General features: G+C 56.6%; 1 protein-coding gene across 1 annotated transcript in view; it reads left to right on the top strand.

Annotated features, from left to right (window-relative positions):
* Nucleotides 1-3898: 3898 nt before the first annotated feature.
* RYR1 (ryanodine receptor 1) overlaps nt 3899-12631 on the top strand; it is an 89356-nt gene continuing 80623 nt past the window's right edge. The window contains exons 1-12 of the mRNA XM_029926159.1: nt 3899-3981; nt 5059-5163; nt 6203-6277; nt 6356-6434; nt 6721-6833; nt 7125-7218; nt 8578-8671; nt 8833-8907; nt 9391-9547; nt 9682-9846; nt 11770-11891; nt 12370-12565. Coding sequence (XP_029782019.1) covers nt 5131-5163; nt 6203-6277; nt 6356-6434; nt 6721-6833; nt 7125-7218; nt 8578-8671; nt 8833-8907; nt 9391-9547; nt 9682-9846; nt 11770-11891; nt 12370-12565 — 1203 coding nt within the window. The 5' untranslated portion in view covers nt 3899-3981; nt 5059-5130. The remainder of the gene's footprint in view (nt 3982-5058; nt 5164-6202; nt 6278-6355; nt 6435-6720; nt 6834-7124; nt 7219-8577; nt 8672-8832; nt 8908-9390; nt 9548-9681; nt 9847-11769; nt 11892-12369; nt 12566-12631) is intronic.

Here is a 12631-nt window from a genome sequence, read left to right on the forward strand (position 1 = left end):
AATCACCCTGTCCGTCTGTCTGTCCCAGCAGGGAGCCCAGTGTATTTTTTGACATTTATCCGTGTGCCACATATGAAGAACTCATTTCTCTCTGTTGCTGAGTGGCATTGCCCTGTGTGAATACCCCACCATTTGTCCCTCAGTTTACCTGCCGATGGACATTTGGGGTGCCTCCAATACGTGCTACTAGGGACAAATGGGGTGCGTTCACACACACCTACTTAAATTTTTTATGTTTTTTATTTTTGAAAGACAGAGAGAGACAGCGTGAGCAGGGGGGGGGTCAGAGAGAGAGGGAGGCACCGAATCTGAAGCAGGCTCCAGGCTCTGAGCTAGCTGTCAGCCCAGAGCCCGATGTGGGGCTCGAACCCACGAACCTTGAGATCATGACCTGAGCCGAGGTTGGACGCTCAACCGACTGAACCACCCAGGCGCCCCTCACACACACCTGCTTTTAACTGAACCGAGTTTCATCAAATGTAGGAGGCCCTTGGGACAGGAGGGGCATGTTGTTCTGTTCTTGCTCCACTTTGTTTCACCTGTTAGGCATGGTGGCCATGCCTCCCCGAAATGATTTCATTTCCCTTTGGTGGGTGACGACCTCTAGCCCTGCCCAGGCTGGGGTTTCTCAAAGCATGGCCCACGTCACAGCCTGCTGTGGGCGGGTAATGCCCTCACTCCCTGCTCACCCCAGAGCCACTGAATCCTGCTCTTGGTGTCGGCGGGAAACTAAGGCAGGAAAGGAGTTGCATTTGTAACCAGGCCACCTCCCTTCACTCTGCTGCAGGAGAAAGCTCTGGAATCTTGGTGTGCTGAGTAGGCCTCCAGTCTCTGGGTTACATCCTGGCTTTGCCATTGGTCTGCTTCCTAACTTTGGGCAAGTGCTTTTAATGTTTCTCTCTGAGCCTCAGTTTCCTAATCTGGAAAATGGGGATGAAAATAGGGCGCCATCGGGACTCAAGAGATCCACACAAAATCTCTCGGAGTTCGTCTCCTCCCACTTCCTTGCTCCTGCGCCACCACTGCCCCGTCTCCCTTGTGATCCCTCAGCTCCCTCCAGCCATGGGCCTTTTGCACAGGCCGCCGCCTCTTCCTGGAACGTTCTTCCCCCAGAGATGAGCAGGCCTCATTCCTTCTTGTTATTTGGACCAGGCTCAGCTCAAATGTCACCTCCTTGGAGAGGCTGTCGTTTCACCCCCTCACTGATGTCACTCACCCCTACCCTCAAAGCCACTCTCTTACGTCACCCTGGGTTATTTTTTTCCCCTGTAACGCTTATCACTGACGTTCAAATTATTCACTTGTTTACTGCATCTCCCCCACAAGGATGTCAGCTCTGTGAGGACAAGGACTTTGCTTTATTCGCTGCTCTGTATCCAGCATTTAGATCAGTGCCTGGCTATTGCAGGCATTTAATGAGCGTCTGTCAAATAGACGTAGAGCTCAGGGCATAAGGCCTAGCAGACAGCAAGTGCTTAATAAATGCAAGCTATACGTCCCTACGGACACACCAGGGCCCAGCGTGCGCCAGGATGTTGGGGCTGGAGATGAAAGGGCAGACCAGTCACGGGGCCTCCTGCCAACAGATCAAAGCTCTCCTTCCTCCCTCGCTGAGCAGCAGACGGAGGGCTGTCTGTGTGCTTCGAAGCCCAGACTGGGACACGTTTGTGTGACATACTGGACGGAAGGGCTGGAGGCTGTGTGACCCCAGGCAGGACCCCTAACTTCCTCGGACCTGTTTCCTCAGCTGTGAAGGAAAACAGCTGCTTACTTGGTAGTTAAGAGCTGGGGTCTCTATCAGTTTTTAATTTTTTTTTAATGCTTATTTATTTTTGAGAGAGAGAGCGAGCATGAACAAAAGTGGTGGTGGTTGCGAGGGACAGAGAGAGGGAGATACAGAATCTGAAGCAGAATCTGTCAGCACAGAGCTGGACGCGGAGCTCGAACTCACAAAGCATGAGATCATGACCTGAACCAAAGTCAGACGCTCAACTGATTGAGCCACCCAGACACCCTGGGGTCTCTATCATTTTTGATTGATGTAAAAATGTTGGGCAGGGGCGCCTGGGTGGCTAAGTCAGTTGAGCGTCCAGCTTCAGTTCAGGTCATCATCTCACGGTTCGTGGGTTCGAGCTCTGTGTTGGGCTCTGTGCTGACAGCCAGCTTCAGATTCTGTATCGCCTTCTCTCTCTGACCCTCCCCTGCTCGCGCTGTCTCTGTCTCTCAAAAATAAATAAAAAACGTTAACAAATTTTTTTAAAGTTGGGCATTCCTGCATGTATATCTATATTAGTTACAACTGTAGATACGGGCAACTTTACTAACATACTAAGAGGAGGCCCAGTATTCTACGAGGTTGTCAGAGAGAGCTGTGGTGTTGGCATCAAATCCCAGCTATGCAGTAGGACAGCTGTGTGACCTCAGGCAAGTTACCTCACCTCTCTGGGTCTCAGTTTCCACAGGTTCACGTAATAGAACTTATTAGCTCAGAGGGTCACTGTGAGGATTCAGTGATGAGTTCATATGTGTTAAGTTCTTGGAACGGGACCCAGCACACAGAAAACATTTTGTTTGACTTACAGCTTCAGCGTATAATCTCGAAATCATTTCAAACTTAGAGAAACGTTGCAAGGTTACTTCAAAGAACCCCCCATGTGGCCTGAAGTTATTTCCCCCACATGTGAAGATCTGGCACATTTGCTCTATCTTTCCTTCTCTCTTTCCCCCTCCCTCTCTCTGTCTACATTTCCCCCCTCACCCCCTGCCCCAACCGTTTGAGGAGAAGTTGTGGACACTGAGCCCTTGAGTCGTCGAGTACTTCAGTGTCTGTCTCCAAAGCAACGAGGGCAGTTCTCACAAAACCGCAGGGCGGTTATCAGCCTCAGGAAGTGTGGCATCGCTAGGTGCCATTATCTGTCGTGGTCCCACCTCAGGGTTTACCGGAGATGGCGATGGGTCCGTTGTGGCATGTCCCCTTCCACCCTGGGTCCAGTCTGGGCTCTGGCATTGCATATCATTAGGAAGTACTCCTCAGGGGTGTCTTGGTGGCTCAGACTCTTGATTGCGGCTCAGGTCGTGATCCCAGGGTTGTGAGATCGAGCCCCGCATTGGGCTCCACACTGAGCATGGAGCCCGGTTGGGCTTCTCTCCCCCCCCTCTCTGCTCCTTTCCCCAACTCATGCTCTCTCTCTAAAATAAAATTAAAAAACAAAAAGAAAGGAAAGCACTCCTTTTTTAAATGTTTTTTTTTAATTTATTTTTGAGAGACAGAGACAGAGAGTAAGCAGGGGAGGGTCAGAGAGAGAGGGAGACACAGAACCCAAAGCAGGCTCCAGGCTCTGAGCTGTCAGCACAGAGCCCAACACAGGGCCCGAACCCACAAACCGTGAGATCATGACCTGAACTGAAGCTGGACGCTCAACTGACTGAGCCACTCAGGCGCCCCAGGAAAGCACTCTGAAATGATAGCTATTAGTGAAACAACACACAAAAGAGAAATTAGAGAAGGCGGAGCTTAAAAGCCATTGAACTCCGGGTGCTCATAGTTTCCACCTCCAGTGGCTCACCTTGGGGGTCCTAATGGTGCCAGCTGGACTGGGGTTCACATCCCAGCTTCTCCCCTTGTCAGCCATGTGGCCTTGGATAAGCTATGCCCCCTCCTGAGCCTCAGTTTCTCCGTTTTGAAACTGGGATGACACTAGCTCCTGTCCGGTGGGGTGTTAGAAGCGTGTGGGGACCTCACACAGGCCCCGGTGTGATGACTTGTGAGGTGGGTGTTATCAGTGGCCCCGGCTTCCGCGAGGAGCGGGGCGGGGTGATGGGGGCCCCTTCCGGGGAGCCTGACCCGCGCCCCGCCCACAGGACGACGAAGTGGTCCTGCAGTGCAGCGCCACCGTGCTCAAGGAGCAGCTCAAGCTCTGCCTGGCCGCCGAGGGCTTCGGCAACCGCCTCTGCTTCCTGGAGCCCACCAGCAACGCGCAGGTCTGTGCGGGAGTGCGGGGAGGGGGGGAGGGTGCCTGCGGGGGCGGGGCAGCGTCTGGGGTCCGGAGAAGAGGGGCGCGGGTCTGAAGACGGACTGCTGGCGGCAGAGAAAAGGAGAGGGGCTGGGAGGGCAAGGGGGCTCAAGGTTCCAGGCACGCAGGAGTGGGGGCTCTGAGGAGGGAGAGCAGGGGACCTGAGGGAAGAGGGAGTGTGGTGAGGGGATGGAGGGTCCTGAGTTCAAAGAAGAGGGGATCTGAAGGTGGCTGCTGCTGAGAGAAATGGGGAGGGGGTGAAAAGGAAAGAGGGCCGGAGGTCTGAAGTAGGTAGGGGTGGAGAAGCAGGGCTCAGGAGTCTTAGGAGGTAGGTGTCCAAGGGGACAGAGGGCCTTGGATCCAAAGCCAAAGGGCCTGGAGGGTTGGGGGACACTAGCGGGAGGTTGGGGGCTGCCTGGGGAGGGAGTTAGAGGCTGAAAGTGGAGGGAGCCTGGGTCTGAGGGTGAGATGGACTCAAGATCCAAGAAAGGAGGTGACCTGGGGGGGTGAGGGCAGGGCTGGGAGAGGGAGGGGACACGGAGTCAGAGGGCAGAGGAGGCTAAGGGTCTGAGCTGGTTAGAGAGTCTTGGGCCCAGGGGGAGGGTCCCTGGGAGTCAGGGGACTGGACAGGAGGCTGAGGAGGGAGGAGGGGGGTTGGGCTCCCCTGTGATTTGGAAGCAGGGTCACGGGTGTGTGAGGCAGGAGTTGGGACTCTCTGCTGGTGACAATAGGAGACGGGGTCTCCTTCGGGATCGCAGATTCTGGTTGGGGGGGGCGCGTCTCCTGGCGTTGAAGCAGGTGCAGTGTGTCAGAGAGGGCTGAGGCTCCCTTTGAGATTAGGTGGGAGGTGGGGAAGGCAGCGTGGAAGCTTCTGTGAGGTCTGGGTGGGGGTCAGGCGTTTGAGGGAAGGAGGCATGTTTTCTCAGAGCTGGCAGGGTGCAGGGGCTCCTCGGGGGACTAGGATCAGGGCTGGGTCTCCAAGGGGTGCGGGTATCCAGACCAATGCTCAGGGGCCTTCACGCCCCCCACTCATGTCCCCCCCCAGAATGTGCCCCCCGATCTGGCCATCTGTTGCTTCGTCCTGGAGCAGTCCCTGTCCGTCCGGGCCCTGCAGGAGATGCTGGCCAACACGGTGGAGGCTGGCGTGGAGGTGAGGCTCCTGGCTTCGTGGGGCGCGGTGGCGAGGCCTGGTGGGAGGACCTGGGGGTCGCTCACCATCTACTCTTCTTCCTCTCTCTGCCCCGCCCCTCACAGGCCCTCAATTTGGATAAGTGGGTAGGTCTGGCCTGGGGTGTCACCTGCCCTTCCCACCTCTCCTGACCCCAGGCCCGCCTCTTGGGCCCACATCCTGCACACAGGGGCTGGGGGTCTCCCCTACCCCAGTTGTCAGGGTTGGTGGAGCCCAGACAGGCCAGGCAGGCAGGAAGGAAGGGGGTGGGGGCTTCGGAGCCCCGCCCACCTGTTCCTTTCTCCTCTTTCCCATCCTTTCCTCCAACCTGATCCCAGCTCTTCTCTGCATGGGACCTCTCCTCTCCCCTCCCCCTGCCCCAGGTGTGGGTCCCCTCCGCTCCAGGAGTGGGTCTGCCATGTGATCAGGTGGCCCCATCACATGGCGCCCTCAGAGCATGGGCTTGTGAGAGCCAGGATGGGAGGCATGATGCCATCAAGTGACCGGGTGTACCCGGTGGACCCATCCCGGGAGGGGACAGACTCCTGTGCTTCAGCGTGTGTGACAGCACAGGGCAGGTCCCTATGGGGGTGTTCAAACATTTAACACCGGGTAGGACTATGCAGGTGCACACCGGCTGCAGCCCAGCTGTCTTATGACAGGTTACAGAGGAAGGGGTCAAGGTCATTGGTATATGAGATAGTGGGGGCTCTCAGGAGAGCATTGGGAAGAGGGGGTTCAGCCTCCCCGAGCGACTCTGGGACCTGGTTAACATGATGAAGGAGGCAGGGAGGACAGAGTGGGCTTTGGGAACGAGAAAACACCCTACAGAGACCCAGCCCCTACTCCCATGAATGAGGAAACTGAGGCCAAGATCCTGCTGAGGGCCTGAGCTAGGCTTGCTCTTGTCCAGGCCCGAGCGTGGTGTTTTATGGGGAGCCTACTGCCCCCCAGGGTAGGCCAGATGCCTCAGGGGGGTCTGTTCTCACTCTGTGCCCTCTCTCTGCCCCCCCTCCCCCAGTCCTCCCAGGGCGGGGGGCACAGGACGCTCCTGTACGGCCACGCCATCCTGCTCCGGCACACGCACAGCGGCATGGTGAGTGTGAGGGCGCGGGGGCGCAGGCGGGGCGGAACACAGGGCCAGGAGGAGGCTGACTCCCCTCTACAACCTTAGTACCTGAGCTGCCTTACCACCTCGCGCTCCATGACTGACAAGCTGGCCTTCGACGTGGGACTGCAGGAAGACGCCACAGGTGCAGGGCTGGGCGGGAGGGCTGCAGGCAGGGGCCTGGCACAGAAGGTGCAGGACTGCAGGTGGTGGTGGCAGGCACGGCAGGGGCAGGGATGGAGGCGCCAAGGGAGACTTGGACCAGCATGGGGGGACCCCAGGCAGAATGGGAGGGCGGGAATGGAAGCCGTGAGGCAGAGAGTGAGTGGTGGTAATAAAAAAATTGGGGGCAGAGGGCTGGGGAGGCTCAGAGGCTGGGAGCCCCTTGGGGAAGGGCAGTCTGGGTAATGACAGCGCTCCCTGCTCCTCAGGGGAGGCCTGTTGGTGGACGACGCACCCGGCCTCCAAGCAGAGGTCGGAAGGAGAGAAGGTCCGCGTTGGGGACGACCTCATCCTCGTTAGTGTCTCCTCAGAGCGTTACCTGGTGAGCGATCCCGCCCCCGACATAGCTACTGCTGGCCTGGGGCTGGGGGGCGCACGGGATCCCCCGTTTTCTGGTCGTTGGTTTGCCAGTGACCTGACTGATTCTCTGACCTCTGACACCTGTTTCTGGTCTTCGGTGCCCCGTTTCCCGGTTTGATCTTGGTTTCCTGATCTGTGATCTCTGAAATTCTGTCTCCTGTCTGCTGGTTTCTGCCTTTGTTTTCTGGCCTCTGACTCTGGACTATGGCTCACCCACCTTCGTCTCTGACTGCCACATCCTGGCCGCCCCCAGCACCTGTCAACGGCCAGTGGGGAGCTCCAGGTGGACGCCTCCTTCATGCAGACACTGTGGAACATGAACCCCATCTGCTCCGGCTGCGAAGAGGGTGAGGGTCCCAGACCTCCTGCCCCTGACCTGAGACTCCCAAAACAGACCTCCCACACTGGCCCTCAAACATGTCTGTACTGAGCCTTGGAATCTCACATCTCAAATCTAGATCTCCAAAGTATGACCCTCATGCTTAGATGTCCAGCTGACTCCAGATCCAGGACCCTGCAGTTCAGGCTTTCAACCCCAAACTCAGGATCAGACACCCAAATCTAGACTCCAAAACTCACCTGCCAAACTCAAGGTCCCGGAGGACAGACCCTAAAACTCAGATCCAAAGCTTAGAGCACCACATTTGCAGCTTATCCCTCAGACCCCCAAGCCTTAGATGGCAAATACAGATGGAGATCTCAGCTCCCCCATCCCAACCTCCAAATTCAAACCCAGATCCCCAAACTAAGACCCTTAATTCAGACCCCAAGCCTCAGCCAACTGACCTCAGACCTCCAAACTTTAACCTGAGATATCTAAAGTCATCTTCCAAATTCTGACCCCCAGGTGAAGATCCCGAAGCATGGCCTCAAAACTTTGACACCAGCTCTTAACGCCCAAACCCATACACCCAAGCTGAGACTCAACCCTCAGATCCTGAAACTCAGGTCTTGATGTCAAACCCACCAACTCCTTTTTTTTTTTTAAGTTTATTTATTTTTGAGAGAGAGAGAGACACACACACAGAGTATGAGTGGGGGAGGGGCAGAGAGAGAGGGAGACACAGAATCAGAAGCAGACTCCTGCTCTGAGCCTGACATGGGGCTCGAACCCATGAACCGGGAGATCATGACTTGAGCTGAAGTTGGCTGCTTAACCAACTGAGCCACCCAGGCGCCCCAAAACCCACCGACTTCTAACTCCGAAGATCGGATCGCCCTTACCTCAGGTCCTCAAACTCAGACTTCCAAGCTGTCGACTATAACTTCAGACCCCAAACCTCAGAACTCCAAAATCAACCTTCAAAGTTGAGATCCCAACCTCAGACCCAACCACCAAAGCTCTAAACCCAGACCCCAAATCAAGCTGGGAACTCAGAGCCCAATATCCAGGAATGTTAGACTCAAACCTCTGACCCCCAACCTCAGAAATCCAAACTCAGACCCACAAACCCCTCAACCTCAGCTCTGTATACCCAGACCCCCAAAATTAGACTCCCCACCACAGATCCCAAGTCTCATACCCCCACTTCAGGCCTCAAACTTAGCCCAAATCTCAGGCTGCCACTTGGGATCCTAAAACTCAGATCTCCACATGCAGACCCCCAAACCCGGTCCCAACCTCCCACAGGGGAGAAGCAGGACCCCCGAACTCCACTTTGGCTCCCAGCCCCACAGTGACCACTTTTCCATGCCCTCCCCCCAAGGCTATGTGACCGGGGGTCACGTCCTTCGACTCTTCCACGGACACATGGATGAGTGTTTGACCATTTCCCCCGCTGACAGCGAGGACCAGCGCAGGTCTGGGATGGAGACAAGTGGCCCTGGGGTGTTGGGGCGGGAGGAGGGAGGGCAAAAGTAGGCCTGGGGTGCCCGGACCCTATGGGTGGGGCTGGGGATCACGTGATGTTCCTGGGGGATGGCGACCAAACCCCTGACCTCACTCTCTCCCATGTCCCCAGACTTGTGCACTACGAGGGGGGATCTGTGTGCACCCACGCCCGCTCCCTCTGGAGACTGGAGCCGCTGCGAATCAGGTGGGAGGGGCCGGGTCCGGGGCTAAGGGCTCCTGGGGGGCCAGAGAGGGAAGAGAGGCTCTTGGAGGAAGATCTGAGAAAGAAACTGGAGGATTTTGAGGGAAGAAGACCTGGGGAACCCCAGAAAGTGCTAAAGATCTTCAGGGTCCCAGAGTCCTGGAGGAAAAGGGCCTCGGGGAGGGTAGATGTTCCTGTGGAGAATTTGGGGGTCCCAAGTAAAAATGTGGGGAGTAAAGGGAGAGAAAGTGGTGGGTCTGGGGAAGCTGGGAGCACTGGGGAGCCCCGAGGAAGTTGCGAGGGCCTGAGAGAGAATTGGGGTTCCCAAAGGAGGACCAGGGGGTCCTAAGAAAGATCAGAGGGCCCCAAGGAAGGTTTGGGGCCCCCTGGAAGAAGGCTGGAGGTTTCGTGAGGTTTGGACCTAGGCTGTGGTGTCCTTGGGAGGACTGGAGCCTCCTCGGAGCCCTGCCCCCTTCCCCTCTGCAGCTGGAGTGGGAGCCACCTTCGCTGGGGCCAGCCGCTCCGAATCCGCCATGTCACCACTGGGCGGTACCTGGCACTCACCGAGGACCAGGGCCTGATGGTGGTGGATGCCAGCAAGGCCCACACCAAGGCCACCTCCTTCTGCTTCCGCATCTCCAAGGTCGGTGGGGTCAGGGTGCCTGCCCTCACTTGGGGCCCCAAATCTGGCCCCAACCCCCACTCTGCAGTCTCTCCTTGGCTCCCTGATTAAATGCACAGGCAGAGGAAGCTGACCTCCGTCCCCTGCCCTTGCAGGAGAAGCTCGATACGGCCCCCAAGCGGGATGTGGATGGCATGGGTCCCCCGGAGATCAAGTACGGGGAGTCACTGTGCTTTGTGCAGCACGTGGCCTCGGGCCTGTGGCTCACCTACGCCGCCCCAGACCCCAAGGCCCTGCGGCTTGGCGTGCTCAAGAAGAAGGTGGGTGCCTGGCAAGGGGAAGGGGTGGGGGTGCCGGCAGGGGCAGGAAGGGGACTGAGGGGTGATCAGGCTTGAGCCTTCAGGAGTTTGAGGGTAGGACTGAGAGAAAGACAGAGACTGAAAGACAAACTGAGACTGAGAGAGAAAAAAAGAAAGAGGGATAGATATACAGGGGAGAGAGAGAGGGAGAGGAAAAATGGGGTGGAAAGAATGAATGGGGTGAGGGAGAAGAAGAGGGAGAGAGAGAAGGGAGAGAGAGGGAGAGGGAGAAAGGAAGAGGAAGAGGGAAAGAGAGAGAGGGAGAGACAAACAGACAAAGAAAAGCAGAGACAAAAAGACATGGAGACGGAAAAACAGAGAAAGACAGAGACAGAAAAGCAGGGATGGAAAAACGAGAGACAAAGACAGTGACAAACAGACCAAGAATAACATTCTGGAAACTTCGGAGTACCCCAGTTATTCTGGATGTGTGTATGGAAAACAGGTGAGCTCTACAGACCTGTCTCCTACCCTCCCAGTACTTAGACATGGTAAATAAACTGCCTGTAATGAAGTACATAGCTTTATAAGGGAAGAGTGGGAAAGCTACTCTGGGCAGCAGGCATCGCATGTGCAAAGGCCCTGAGGTTGGAATGACGTTGGTTTGTTGCCATAACAGAAAGAGGGTCCAGTTTGGCTGGAGCGCAGTGATTGAGCGACACGTTTTGGAAGATAAGGACAGAGAGGGGATGGGGGCAGATCATGTGGGACCTTGTGGGCCATGGGGAGGGTCCCAGCTGTTACTCTTAGTGAGATGGAGCTCCAATAGAGTTTCAAGCAGGCCCGGGAGGTGACCTGACTCAGCTTCCTTCGTTGCTCATGGGAATAGATGAGGTTGGGGTGAGGCCCAGAGTAGGAGTAGGGACTTGGAGTAGTTGGGGTAGGGAGCCCAGGGAGGCGACTGCTGCCGTGGTCAGGTGGGAGGAAACAGTGGACAGGAGCAGGGTAAGGAAGGTGGCAGATTACGTTTGTAGTTTGAGGGCGGAGCCAACAGGATGTTCTGACAGACTGGATATCGAGGTGAGAGGGACAGGGGTTGAGGATGATGCCATGGGTTTTGCCCTGAGCAACTGGAAGGGTGGAAATGCCATTAACTGAGTCGGGGACAGTCACGTGTCAGCAGCTCAGGATGACAGGGATCCAATGGGTAGAACACTTTATTCCCTCGATAAAGAGCGAATAAATGGGAGGACTAGGAAGACGCCTGTTTGCAACAAACGAGGCTTGTAGTTGGATCCCTGAGCGGAGGATATAGAGATGGGCCTGGTCCGAGGGGGACAGCGGGAGTGGATGGTATTTACAGCCACAGGACTGGGTGAGGCCTGGGGAGGTCAGCTCAGGAGAAAGCTGTGATGGTCTCTCACAGAAGGCCGGTCAGGCATTCTGTCTGGGACATGTAAAGTGAGGGTGCATTACAGCTTTCTGGGGGAGGATGTTAAGTCAGCAGTAGGTACAGGTGGAGAGGGTCTGGCTGGGAGATGGACAGATAGACAAGACAGAGAGGGAGACACAAACCCAGGATCAAAGGGGGATGGAGGCAGAAAGAAAGAGACAGAAGGCAGAGAGAGATGGAGATACAGACAGAGAGGGAAAGATGGGGAGAAAGAGACAAAGCATGGGGTAGAGACTGAGAGAGGTAGGGAGAGAGACAAAGACAGAAATTAAGAGGGGCAGGGAGAAGGAGCCGGAGGCAGAGGAGAGAGAGAGAGGAGGAAAAGAGAAGAGAATGAAAGAGTCAGATGAAGAGATAGAAGGGGGTGTCTGGCAGAGAGAGTCAGGGGAGGGTGGGGGCAGCTCTGGGGCTAGAATCTGGGTGGAGATCTGGGGGTAGATGAATCCATGGTGCTGGGCCCACTCCTGACCTCTCGGTCCCCCTACCGCCAGGCCATGCTGCACCAGGAAGGCCACATGGACGATGCATTGTCGCTGACGCGCTGCCAGCAGGAGGAGTCCCAGGCTGCCCGCATGATTTACAGCACTGCCGGCCTGTACAACCAGTTTATCAAGTGAGCCACCTGCGCAGTCTGCACCCCGCCAGTGCCGGCTCCGGCTTGACCCCCATGCTCCCCATGGTCATGCACCTGACCCCTCTAATCTCCACCTCTGACTTCCATACCCCTAACCTACATAGGATCCCTAACCTCTAAACCAACGACTTCTATACACTTGACCCCTACTCTGACCTTGACATCCATGATTTTGACCTCCCATCTCTGATCACCCCTGACACCCAGATCCTTGATCCTGGACCTCCCCAGCTCTGACACCTGTTTCCACAACCCCCTGTGCTTACACAGGAGTGAGTCCCAGTCCTAGTTCAGTCCCCAGCCACTGTGTGACCTCAGGCCAATGTCTGTGCCTCTCCGAGTCTCAGTCTCCCCTTCTGTAGAATAGGTGGGTCTGTGAGAGTCCTTTGGGGGAGGAGGGTATCGACAGTCAGCGCTGGGGGCTCCTGGGTGACACGTGTGCTGTCCATCCCCACAGGGGCCTGGACAGCTTCAGCGGGAAGCCACGGGGCTCGGGGCCTCCAGCTGGCACAGCGTTGCCCATCGAGGGTGTCATCCTGAGCCTGCAGGACCTCATCGGCTACTTCGAGCCGCCCTCCGAGGAGCTGCAGCACGAGGAGAAGCAGAGCAAGCTGCGCAGTCTCCGCAACCGCCAGAGCCTCTTCCAGGAGGAGGTGGGCCGTGGCGAGGGCGGAGCCTGCAAGAGGGGTGGGGCAGCAGGGGCGGGGCAGCAGGGGCAG

Source organism: Suricata suricatta, chromosome 16, assembly GCF_006229205.1.
Source record: "Suricata suricatta isolate VVHF042 chromosome 16, meerkat_22Aug2017_6uvM2_HiC, whole genome shotgun sequence".
Classification (NCBI taxonomy): Eukaryota; Metazoa; Chordata; class Mammalia; order Carnivora; family Herpestidae; genus Suricata; species Suricata suricatta.